The sequence below is a fragment of the Neofelis nebulosa genome, chromosome 2, assembly GCF_028018385.1.
Source record: "Neofelis nebulosa isolate mNeoNeb1 chromosome 2, mNeoNeb1.pri, whole genome shotgun sequence".
NCBI classification, from domain to species: domain Eukaryota; kingdom Metazoa; phylum Chordata; class Mammalia; order Carnivora; family Felidae; genus Neofelis; species Neofelis nebulosa.
In genome coordinates, this window is record NC_080783.1 from 105147480 (window position 1) to 105160502 (window position 13023).

General features: G+C 40.5%; 1 protein-coding gene across 28 annotated transcripts in view; it reads right to left on the reverse strand.

Moving 5' to 3' along the window:
• Window positions 1–13023, reverse strand: part of CLASP1 (cytoplasmic linker associated protein 1) — a 270587-nt gene that overhangs the window by 115214 nt on the left and 142350 nt on the right. For all 28 annotated transcript variants that reach the window (XM_058715571.1, XM_058715563.1, XM_058715570.1 and 25 more), the window contains exons 9-14: window positions 7979–8131; window positions 4999–5072; window positions 3800–3892; window positions 2748–2893; window positions 1414–1549; window positions 325–395 (exon numbers count right to left, since the gene is read on the reverse strand). In XM_058715571.1, the coding sequence (XP_058571554.1) occupies window positions 325–395; window positions 1414–1549; window positions 2748–2893; window positions 3800–3892; window positions 4999–5072; window positions 7979–8131 (673 nt within the window). The remainder of the gene's footprint in view (window positions 1–324; window positions 396–1413; window positions 1550–2747; window positions 2894–3799; window positions 3893–4998; window positions 5073–7978; window positions 8132–13023) is intronic.

Below are 13023 nucleotides of genomic sequence, written 5' to 3' on the forward strand. Positions count from 1 at the left end.
GAGGGACTATCTTAGAAAAAATGTACAGGCCATCTTCTACCCCACTCTCTCCAGAGCCCCCTTTCATAAACTCACAGACAGACACACGTGTTCTCTCTCTCTCTCCCTCTCCTCTCTTTCTCACATACACACAAAATAATGGAGGTTGTCCAAATTTATTTTCCAGACTATTTAGATCATGATCCCTCAATCCAAAGGCATTTATTGCAGTGATCTTAAAATAATTTTAACATCTCAAACATGAATTTGTTTCCATGGACGGAAGTTTGGAACTTATTTTGGAACTTAATTCAAAAATAATGAGGAAGCTGTTTAAAAATTTACCTTCTAACTGCGACAGACTTAGAGGTACAGTTGCTTGTTATGACAGGTATTAGCCTAGGGATGTGTGTGTGCTGCAGAGAAGAACAGAAACGGAGGTGAACACCTGAAAATACAAAACTAAAACTAAGACAACCACTTCATTACTAAACTACCTAAAGCACATAAATATTCAGATTAGAATGTCACTGAGCTTAGAAAGGAAAAAAATTTCACTGGATATTGCCAAAGGCCATGACAAAATTCACAGAGCCTGAACAGACCAGCCGATGATATGTAAATAAATCTAACAGCAAAACAAATGACTGGTGGGAAGTCTAAATAATCCGGCAGTGGAGATCTAAGTGAGTTCAATAGCGGTCAGCAGAGCAACGAGTTGTGATACTGTTTCAATGGGAATGTTCGATGATGGCTTTGGGTTTAATATTTCAAGTAGGCAGTGCAAACAGAACTAAAAATAATACAAATAAGTAACCCACAATGATTTAATCAGGAATATTCTGGACAGGTTTTAGCATCACCACGTCCCAGTTTCAAGGGTTGCCTCTGGGAAAAAGGGACTTGAAGGTGGGGAGAAGGTGATGTGGAGAATGTTCATTTTAAGCCTTTGTGAGCTATTAGGTTTTACTGGGAACGTGTATATAAATTACTTGGATAATTATTTAAATTTAAATAAATGAGTGTTTAGAAACCTGAAAAGAGTATTTTGTTCCTGGGCTTAAACACAAGTAATTAAATAAAAAGTTTAGGTGAATAACAAAGCCACAAACACAAATACCTAAAGTGGAATGACTGGGAGTAAAGAACCAAGTGTAACCCCAGAAGCAGATACAAATATTCAAATATTTAAAGCCAACGATGAGTAAATAATCAACACATGAGTAGGTATACACCATATTCATAATTCACATTATGGAGTATTAAAAAACAAAGACTCCTATAGATAATTAAGGAGGGGGGAGGCTGATTCGTATATACAACATAGTTCCAACTGTACATAATGTTGCTAATGAAAAATGCCTGTAGTACTGCTTATCAACCATCATTTATTACCACTTGCTTATTCTATGTATGGCCCCAAAATATACTTACCCGAATGATTAACCTAACAGCTACAACACCGGAAGTGGCCATAATTTTGGCACTGTTTGGAATTAAATTAAAGATAGTTGGCATAATGGCTTCAGCTCCATGGTCAAATTTATTTCCCAGAACTGATGACAGATGCCTACAACAAGAAATGAACACTGCACTGTAGCTGTATCCCTTGCAAACAGTGAAACAATATAAACCTCTTAACATTCTGTAAGGCTTTCCTTTAAAGTTATCTAGAGATAAAAGGCAAGTGTCTACGTAAGACACTTTAAAAACACTTCCCGTGTACATGCTGTGGACTTGGCCAACAGACATTAGCCCATGAGCTCGTTCCTTTCATTTCTTTTAAATAAATCATTTCCAACTAATTAGTGTTAAAACAGCAAAAGACAGGGGAGCCTGGGTGGCTCAGTCAGTGGCTCAAAGTTGAGGTCCGGACTTTGACTCAGGTCACGATCACTCGCAGTTCGCGAGTTCGAGCCCCGCATCGGGCTCACTGCCGTCAGTGTGGAGCCTGCTTTGGATCCTCTGTCCACCTTCCCCCTCGATGCCCTCCCGCCACGTGAGCACGCTCTCTCTCTCAAAAATAAATATAATGTTAAAAATTTCTTTAAAAAACAGCAAAAGACAAATTGGTCATATGCCAATTAAGTGTAGAACTGAGAGAGCTCCCTCACCCTCTTTTCCTTTTGCCCTGTTAAAAACCTTTCACATGTATTATACACGCTTCCATATCTGATCCCAGCCAAAACTGTAGACAGCTGCAGTACATCCTTGCTGTTGCTGCTTCTTTGACACTCTGACATACTTTTCAACACAGAAGTTCCAGCTGCAAACACTGATACAGTTTTAGCTAGGGTAAATCTTTACTGTCCTATCTGCCTTTGACTTGTAACTTTATAGATACATTACTCTTCTAGAAACAAACAAAAACTTTGATAATCATGCTATATCCTGCCAGCAAAATCAATGAAAAAGCCAAGAGACAGAAGTTTATATTATTTCTTTTTTCTGTATTATTAATAATAATTGTGCTCGCTTCGGCAGCACATATACTAAAATTATTAATAATAATTGCTTCGAGTTTAAAATAGAGGCTTCAGAGCCAAGTCACTGAATAACATTTAAAATCTGTCAAACTTTATGTAATTGGGCAGGAAATATTGTAATACTATAAAAGCACCAACAGGAGAATAAATGGAATAGGTCCTGGAGACTAGTCAGAAGGTACATTAAAGGGACCTGCTGGGCGCATTCAACGAACCATCTCTGAAGCGCTGCAATGAGACTATTTTAGGATGTGTGAGAATCTGAAGCGTGGCAGTCCTTACCCCAATGTGATGCAAGCTTCCCGCACTACCTGAGACCGCAGGTCCTTAGCAGATAGTTTAAAGGCTCCGTCCAAAAGACGCAGATGTTGAAAGAAGTTATCGTACTCGGCGGCACCAGCCAAAAGTAAAGATCTGATCTTTTTCAGCTGGTGGAACGGAAAAAATTAAGAGGTACACACAACAATCCTTAAAACAGGATATATCAAACAAATGAAGCCAAGAACTGTGAGAAGTCAACATCAAAGTTAACTGATCTCAAAAGTCTTCCCAAAAGAATTCAGCCAATTCAGTACCTGCTACCATACTGAACAAATCTACATATCACAAGTAAGAAGTTTTAAATGTAGTATATCTCACAATTCTACAAAATAGATATTTTACTTGTAAACAGTTTTGCTCCTCCCCTAAAGCTTACCTTCCCCAATACCCAACTCCAACTGCTATCCGTTAAATGACTCGAAGGAAGAAGCGATCCCACAGTCTTTTATATAGTATCCTCCAGTGTATCATTACTAAAAGGTTAGTCTGAGTTTGAATGGAACGTAGCAGTCATTTCACAGCCTTGCTTCCTGCCCAGCCAACCGCTGTAAAACAGCTTTCCTCAGATAAGATATACCTTCACTGTAATGCTCCCCTCACATTTCATTAATCCACTTTTTTAAACAGAGGGAGAGAACTTTCCAACAAGTGACAGGAAGAAAGAAAGGAAGAGACGGACACACCCTGAAAATGCCACTAAGAAAAGCCAACTTACTGGCCAACAGTCACAATTAAATCTGGACTAAGGCAAGAGTGGAGGCTGTCTCCAGACGTTCCACATTACATCTTTTTTAAAAGTACAGGATATACTTAAAGGCACAGGTTGGCCCGTTTTAGAAACAGGAAGAGAAATGAGGTACTCTACTAAAAGGGTAAGTGTAAATATGGTGATTTATATTTAAAACATTTACTACTTAAAATTCATCAGAGCTATACCCCAATTGCATAATTCAGTATTTAGAACATTGAAATAAATCTAATGAAAATGTAATCACATGAAGTCAACGGCTTACAGCATTTACTCTTTGCTCCCAATCATGCTTGTCATCAGATAATATTTCCCTAATCTTGTTTATGGACTCCTCCAGGTCTCGGCTGGAATAAATCTGTAAGCAAAATTAATTTACAACCAATGTAAGAAAATTTACAGAATCAACAAAGATTAGTTTTTAATTACAGAAAGTCAAGAATACTTAGTAATTTCATTTTTCAGAAGGACTTATGAGGTAACCTCCAGATACATCTGTCTTCGAATGAGCTTCCTTCCCATTGGGAATATATACCCACTAGATTTGATGCTCAAGTACAGATAACCATGCTTTGAGCACAGCTTCACCGTAAACTTAACAGATGATCTCATGTACAGAAGAGAAAGGAGCCGACTGGGGAATTGTCAGTGATGCACAAGGCCTTTATTACTCTTAGTATTATTTAGAACACCACATTTTACACGTAACTTCAACACTCTCTTCAAATCTTCTTTCTCATTTACGCTTACATCTTACTAATAAGGTAGGTAGGGGAATAATCAACCAACAGTGATGCAAGCTTGGAAGGTCAAGGACTTAAGGTAAGGCTGAACCCAAGCTGAGCCTATGGTGCCAGTTATCTGACTTATGGTACTTATGGCAACCAGGCAACAGGTAACAAGTGACTCACGCAGGCAGAGCACCACATTCGATGCAGGCTGAGCACAAGTGTTATTAGCCCCCAGTCAACAACAAAGGACACTGAGGCACAAAGCACTTAAAATGTGCATACTCCAAATGTATAAGTAATCCCTGCTTCGTCTGTTAGGCACTTAAATGAAGCATCAAGGTGGCGTAAACTTGAGCTTTTATTAATCTGTTCTTTATAGCTTTTCAGACATCGCAGTCCTTGAAATTTACAAATTTTTCTAGGCATGCTTCTTTGTTCTCACACCTAGTCATTGATTTTCTTTTTCATTTACGTGACCTAAGCCACAAACATACTACTAGATCAAGCAAGCAACTTCTCTCCAGTCCCTACTGAAAGATCACTTCACTTCTGCTGTGCATTTTAGCGATACAAGGCACCGATGTCCTCTCATCTGCAGGTGCAGACCTGCAGTAGGTCTTAAGAGGTAAAAATACCTCACCTAGAAGGGGGTCTCACATATCATGTATCTGAAAACTAAAATTTGACGAGTAAGCCTACCTGTTTTTAATCAAACTCAAATATTCTCACTCACCTGTACTACAGGTACGTCATCAAATGCTTTAATAAAGTCCTCTTCATCAACAGCACCAGCTCCTTCTTTTGCAGCTATAAATAAGATTGATTTTCAAAACGTGAACGGTGTGCGCAGGGGTAGTCTGAACACACACAATCCCCATTACATTATGGAAGATTTGTGGCTTTTTTACAAGCCTTAATAAAAATTTAGAGTGTTGTGGCACTGACAAACATTACTAACTCTGAATATAGAGATGAAATGTCATGATTCTACAATACTACATACGTTAGTGTAAAGTCACTTAAAGAGACTACATGTTAAGGAGGACATTTAGCCTTTAAGCGACATACATCAATTATACTGCAGTCGTATATTAATCTGATAAACAGGTATATAATAGAAAATTTAATCCTTCGGGGAATAAATTAGGTTATGTTATTTTTAGGCATCTAGTATAACAAATTTGTGAAATACTCAAATAAGTGCTCAAGAATTTAACATTTCATTTCAACTTTGTATTACTCTCAAAACATTTCCATTTCCTTGAACACATGGTAACTGGGTCAATTTTTTACTTATGCACTAGTAAGAATTTTTCCTCCTAAAGGTGTTGTAAGATGCTCTGTATACTTAAAGATTAATTGTTATCATTTGAGAGAGAGTTTTTTCTTTCGCTAACATGAACTCTACTTCACACATGAAGATCATGTGACATTTTGTCAAATCTTTTTTTGTTTTTTCAAAGGTTTTAAAATTGGGGTTTAAGATCACCCTTGAAACCCTCATTGTTAATGATTCACACTGATGGAAACCAATTTGACAATAAATTCCATATTTAAAAAAATGAATTACACTGATTAGTCTGAGTGCTTTTCTAGTGTTTCTTTGCAGACAAGTTATTTGGTGTTTAGGGTCCTCAAACGTAGACAAGGCTTTAAAGACGATTCTGGGAGCAATAAATGCGTGTCCTCACTTTCAATGAAGATTCCTCACACCGAGTTCACAGCTGTGGTCAGATGACAGTAACATCACACTGTCACTTGGTGCTCAGTACCTGTTTTGGTACAAAGACTGAATCCCCATGAGCAGACAGGTCCGGAGCGCTGCCCTGGGTAAGTGCTGCATCACGTACCCACATACGTAAAGGGACTCAGAGATCAACCATGGTCCATGAGCCCCAGAATCAGACAAGGAGGAGTCAACAAGGAAATTCATGACTGCGGTGTTTAAACAAAATAGAAAAAAGGGTAAGAGCAGGGCCAAGATCTCTACATAATCTAGAGCTGGGACTTTTGGAAGGGGTATGGGTGCGGGATGGGAAGGAAATCAAAGGGGTCTAATGATGTAGAAATTTCTAAGCCTCATTTGCGGAACTGATGCCTCCCAAGAATAGATTTTTCCAATGGAAGATGAGAAAGGTGGTTCAGTCACAGAGGAATGAAATACTGGGTACATGCTGTAACACAGATGAACTGTAAAAACATTACCCTACATGAAAGGAGCCAGACACAAAAGATCACATTTACATGACTCCATTTCTCTGAAATACCTAGAATAGGCAAGTGCCTAGAGGCAAAATGCAGACTGCTGATCACCAGGGGCTGGGGGAAGGAAGAAATGGGGAGCGACTGTTTAAAGGGTCCGGGGCTTCCTTTCAGGAGTGGAAAAGCTTTTCTGGAACTAGACACAGGTGGTGGCTGCACAACACTGTGAATACATGAAATGCCACTGGATGGTTACCTTTAAAATGGTTAATTTGGGGCACCTGAGTGGCTCAGTCAGTTGAGCATCTGACTTTTGATTTCGGCTCAGGTTGTGATCTCGCAGTTTCATGAGTTCGAGCACCGTATCAGGCTCCATGCCAACCCTGCAGAGTCTGCTTGGTATTCTCCCTCTTCCTCTCTCTGCCCCTCCCCTGCCGGCATGCCTCTCTCTCTCAAAAATAAATAAGTAAACTTTTAGAAACTTATTAAAAATAAATAAATGGTTAATTTGATGTTTTGTGAATCTAAACTCAATTACAAAAAAAAAAAAAATTTAACGCACCAAAAACAAACAAAAACATAAACAAAAACACAGATAGAAAGGACTAAGAACACCAACAAAGGCACAGCTTTTTCCTCCTGCCATCTGTGGTGTGAACACCCGTGTCAGCCATCAGCACAGCTACTTAACATGGAGAGAGAAGCTGGCAGCAGAGGCACCAAGCTGACAGAGGCACGACCCCAACACTCTAGGGCCAGTTCAGCAGGCCAGAAAGAACACCAGGAGGCGGCATTCTAAGTCAATCCTTCCCGCTGTTTTAACTTAGCTCATCCAGCCAAGCTCAAAAGCCCGACGCTAACAACCAGTTCTAAAGGCAGAGGCCACACAATGTAAAGCGAAAAGAGATCTGTGTGTCAATTTAACATGTGACAGCAAAATGCAAGTTGTATATAACAAGGACTCAAATCGTCTGCATTGGGGAGTGGCAGAGGAGAGACTGAGACTAACGTATCTTTGTAAATCAATGTTCAAAGCTTTAGGGAGCTGAGCCCTACCATTTACTTAGGTCAACATCCATTCCGGTTTCACAAGGAATAATGCTACTCGTAGGAACAAAACACAGAAGGCACACCATCTGACTTCTGGGAAGTCTCAGTGCTGGTAGACAGAAACTGACAAAAAAGTCCCCATGGTAATTGCAGGCCATCACTGGAGCCTCATGGACGAATAAAGCCATCAGGGTGCACTCCTGCCCTGGCTCCTAGCTATGCCGGCCTCTGAGCTAGCCATATTCTCCTACCGGCTCCCCCCTTACCAACCCGTGGCAACACAGCGGCTCAAACTTCTACCCTATCAGCATGGACAGCACAGTGCTAACATAAATCACAGTGAGTAGAAACATACTGCAAACAGGACCACTTCATCCCTGAAGGACAGACACGGAAGGCAGTACATCTGGTTTTATGAGCTGGCAGAGCTGACTCTACAGCACCCCACACGGTGGTCTTACCTGAAGACTTGGATCCAAGAGAGGAGGAACCAAGCCGGCGGGTGGTCCCCATTCCAACATTTCTCCTTGAGCTGGGTGGAGCTTTGGATGATGTAGAACTAGCAGAGGAAGGTCTATTACCATCCACAGAATCTTCATCATCAAAATTTTTATCTGAAGAGTAAGCAGAGAAATCATTGTTTTTAAAAAAAAAAAAAAAAAAAAAAAAAAAGGTACTTTTTCCACCCGAATGTAAAACAACAAACTAGCCTTAGAGATGAACGGTGTGCCTACTCTTGGGATGTGAGGTGCCAGTCCGGGGTCTAGAAAGGCCTTAGGTAAGTCCAGAATGCAGATACAAACATCATGTTTGTTTTCACATATCTAGAATGCTCTCCTGCTCCAATTTTGGAAAACAGAGAAAACATAAAGAAGAAAACAACCTCTCATAAAACCACCACCTCATACAATTACTTCAACATTTTGGCATATTTCTGACCTTTCTTGCATGCATTTTTTTTAATAACAGCTGATGCGAGACTATACATCATTTGGCATTTTGCTTATTTCAAATATGCACATTTTCCCAGGTGATAAAATATTCTTTGTAAATGCTGTCTTAGTGGTTGCATGGTACTCTGTGATGAGAAAATATCACAACTGAAATGGTCTTGTTAGGCATTCAGGGTAGTTCCAATACGTCACCATTAGAAATAACATTGCAACAAACACCTTCCCACTGGCATTTCTGTTTAAATTTATCACAATTTTAAGAAAAAAACCAAAACCTAGAAGCAATACCTACTGGGTCAAAGAGTATTAAAATTTTTAGTACACACTGCCAAATTTATTTTCAGAGAGATCATGTATTTTTTTTTCCCTGGAAGTTCAAAGAAGTGCCCAACTGGTCACACCTCTGCCAACACAATATGACCATTTTTAAATGTCAACCAGTTCGACAGGTGGAAATAAATGCTTCCTCGTCAATGTTTCATTTCTCTTTTTTTGGAGTTAAGCACTGTTTCTTCATATTAATTCCTAAATTTTCTAAGCATTAGTGGATCCAAGGAATATTCCTTAGGTTGCATTTAAAATTAAAAAGAAAAAAGAAAAGGGCGCCTGCATGGCTCAGTCGGTTAAGCATCCAACTCTGGATTTCGGCTCAGGCCATGAGCTCCTGGTTTCCTGAGTTCAAGCTCTGCACACTGACCACACTGAACCTGCTTGGGATTCTCCCTCTCTCCCTCTCTCTCTGCCCCTCTCCTGCTTGCGCACACACTCTCTCTCAAAATAAACAGACCTTTAAAAAAAGAAAAAAGAAAGAAAAAGAAAAAAAACATCTTTGGGCTTTTAAAATAATCAACATATTTAGGAACAACATTTGGATGACACAATTAACGTTATCATGGTGCACTTATACAGAGTACCATGGGCTTATACAGCAACTGTGAGTCATTCAGGAGGCCTAAACAGAGAACCAAGAGTAATTTAAAATAAAGGAAACAAACATCTGTAGCTGGCAATATTCACGATTTCTGAATAAGCAAGCTAGATCTTTTCCAATACATCTGAAGTAAATAACTGTCGAACAGAAAACACAAATACAAGCCTGTTGTCTTGACCTGTTGGCTGCTTGGTTCAACTATCAACAGTCAAGTCCGGTGTCTAATCATGACCCTACTGTTTCTCACAACTCACGAACAATCCACTTCAAACTACACGGCTTCTTTTATTCGACACTGTTGGGAGCTGATCCATCCTTCTAAACGCATATCCTTGCGCAAATTACCTGCCTTCAACATTCCTTTAAATTTCCTAGATCACCTTATCAAGCAATCCTCTTTCACAGATGGTTCCTTTAATACACACATCACTTTCCCACTGATTCAGATGCTCACTGGTCTATTAGTATCAGCTTACCTATGTGGATTCAAAAGGTGATTCTTGGACTGCAAGCACATTAACAAGGTCCTTTCCAAGAGTAAAACTGAGTCTGACGTAAAGAACGAAAACAACCCAAAGGGAAGGTCAACCACTGAGCACTGCCAGTATTAGCAGTGACAAGACCTGTTCTCAGCCCATCTGCCCTCAGGGGAGCTCTAATTACTACAGGAACAGTTCCAGTCTGTGGGAAAGGTGCATAATGAACAGGGGAAGTGAAGACACCATCATGCTTCACTCAGAAATTCATGTAAAGTCTGTGTAATTTTTCTAACATGGGCAGGCACTCCACTGAGAACTATATTCACTTAGTGGAAATTATTTTCAGAGGGCCCATGTCACTGGATTTCCTGGGATTTCTCTATTGAAGCAATGATGGATTTTCAAGGACCAAACTCAACCTCTTTCAGCAAATAGCCAGAAACCAGACAGGGTACATAAAACAACTATTTCAGATGGGACAAGGGACAGTGCAGAACTGTGAGCCCTGAGAGGGAAACAAACAAGGTGAGCTACATAGTTACCCAACTTCCCGCCTGGAGATAATTCCCAGACCACCAAGTACAAGGAACGAGACCCTAAATTGAACCTAGAAGCCTCGGCAAGTTGAGAAAACGGAAATCAGACCTCAGGGACGCTGAGGGGGCCGGGCCGTAAGGTACAGGCAGAGTGCTAGGAAACAGGAAGCTACACAAAATGAGAGCTCTAGAAATGTACCAACTTCTAGGCCATCATGTGGGAGTACAATTCCACACACAAGGGAAGGCGAAAAATGACCAGGAAGCTATAAACTGAACAATTCCCAATGTCTGCACAAAGTAGGACAGTGTTCCAGCACCAGAGTAGAATGTTCTTGGAGACTCACCCAAGGCACTCAGTGAGACCCTGCAAGGGCAGGCCTTAATAGTAGGGCTGAACTATTTCTGGAGGGAAGGTTACATTAAGCCTACCCTATTAAAGTTTAAAAACAGGCCTCAAGGGGGTTAGACGTGCAAGTAACTTAAAACCGCTCTGCCAGGGGCGCCTACGTGGCTCAGCCAATTGAGGTCTGACTCTTGATTTCACCTCAGGTCATGAGATCCCAGGTTTGTGGGATCCAGCCCCATGTAGGGCTACATGCTGAGTGTGGAGCCTACTTGGGATTTTCTCTATCTCTCTCTCTCTATCTCTCTTTCTCTCTCGCTCTCTCTCCCTCTGCCCCTTCCCACCACATGCCCACGTGCATGCGAATGCTTTCTCTTAAAACAAACGAACAAACAAACGAAAAAAAACTGCTCTGCCAAAGCAAAGCAGAACATTCTTTAAAGGAACATAACAAATGCAGACACTTGACAATATAGCATTCACAATACACAACACCTAATCAAAATTTCATCAAGAGAAGGAGAAACAGAAAAATGTGGCACACAATCAGGAGGGAAAAAAACATCAGAAAATAGTAACCAATTAAGAAATGACAAAGATGATGGAACGAGCAGGTGAGAATATTAAAACTGCTACAACTGTGTCCAAATATTAAAAGAACAAATAGGTATAATGAGAAAGAAGGTTTTTTTTAAAAAATTTTTTTAAACATTTCTATTCATTTTTGAGAGAAAGACACAGAGCACTAGCCGGGGAAGGGCAAAGAAAGAGGGAGACACAGAATCCAAAGCAGGCTCCAGGCTCTGAGCTGTCAGCACAGAGCCTGATGCAGGGCCCGAACCCACAAACTGCGGAATCGTGACCTGAGCTGAAGTTGGGCGCTTAACTAAGCCACCCAGGCGCTCCTAAGGTTTTTTATTAAAAGGACCAAATGGAACTTCTGGAAATTAAGAAAACACAGTATCTGAAATGAAAATTTCACTGAATGGGATAAATGCAGATTAGACACAATCAGCTGAAAAAAAAAAAAAAACAACAGGGAATTTAAACACCTAGCAATAAAATTTAACCAAAATTAAGAAAAGAAGAAAGCCTGAGAAAAATAAATAAGAATAGAAACTCAGACCTGTGGGATAGTAACAAGCATCAAACACACATGAAATTGTACTTCCCGCAGGAGCCAGAGAGAAAAAAAGACACAATACTTACACAGGAACAAAATGACAGTGGGCTTCATCAGAAACTGTGTGTGCCAAAAGACAAAGGAACAGCATCTTGAAAATGGTGACAAGAAAGTATTAACCTAGAATTCTCTATCCACCAAAAACTTATCTTTTAAAAATAAAGGCTAGGGGCATCCTGGTGGCTCAGTTGTTCGGTTCAGGTCACGATCTCACAGTTTGTGAGTTCGAGCCCCGCATCAGGCTGTGTACTGACAGCTCAGAGCCTGGAGCCTGCTTCCAATTCTGTGTCTCCTTCTCTCTCTGCCCCTCCCCTGCTCACGCTCTGTCTCTCCTTCTCTCAAAAATAAATAAACATTTTAAAAAATTAAAAATAAATAGATTTTTTAAAAGGCTAAATAAAAATGTACTCAGACAAAACCAAAAAAAAAAGAATTCATCACCACGAGACCTGCACTCCTAAGAAATGTTCAAGGGAGATCTTCAGGCAAAGGGAAAATGATACTAACTGAACACGTGGATCTACAACAGAATGAAGAGCACGGGAGATTGTAATCAGGTGGATAAGAAGACTTTCTCCTCATATTTTAATATCTGTGAGGGACAACTGGCTGTGTAAAGCAAACATAAAAGCCCTCAACATTTAGTTTCTATTCTTGTGACATCCTCCTGTCCTGGGCAGGTAACCTGGCAGCCAGAGGAAGGACGCCTGTTGGCAAAGGAACGCGGGGCTTGGGCTACGGGCTGCAGTAGGGGGATGCCACGCGGACACTGGCAAAGCGCAAAGAGAACGGAAGCAGTGCAGATTCGGCCCTCAGCGGGCTTGTATTTCTAACAGTGAATTATAACTTGGCCCAATGTACTCAAGAGGTCACATAATGATGTGATGCCCTGAGGAGGAGTGTGTTTCCTCACCAATGTCTGCATGGAAACGCCTCCCTAGGAAGGGAGGTGGGGGAAAGGGTCACCAAGCAGCCAGTGTTGAGTTTTTTTTAAATGAGCTTTAAGAGTCCCAATCAGTCTTTTTATTTACTCCCTTTGGAAATAAAATCTAGCACACTTTCTTATCGTTGTTCCCCT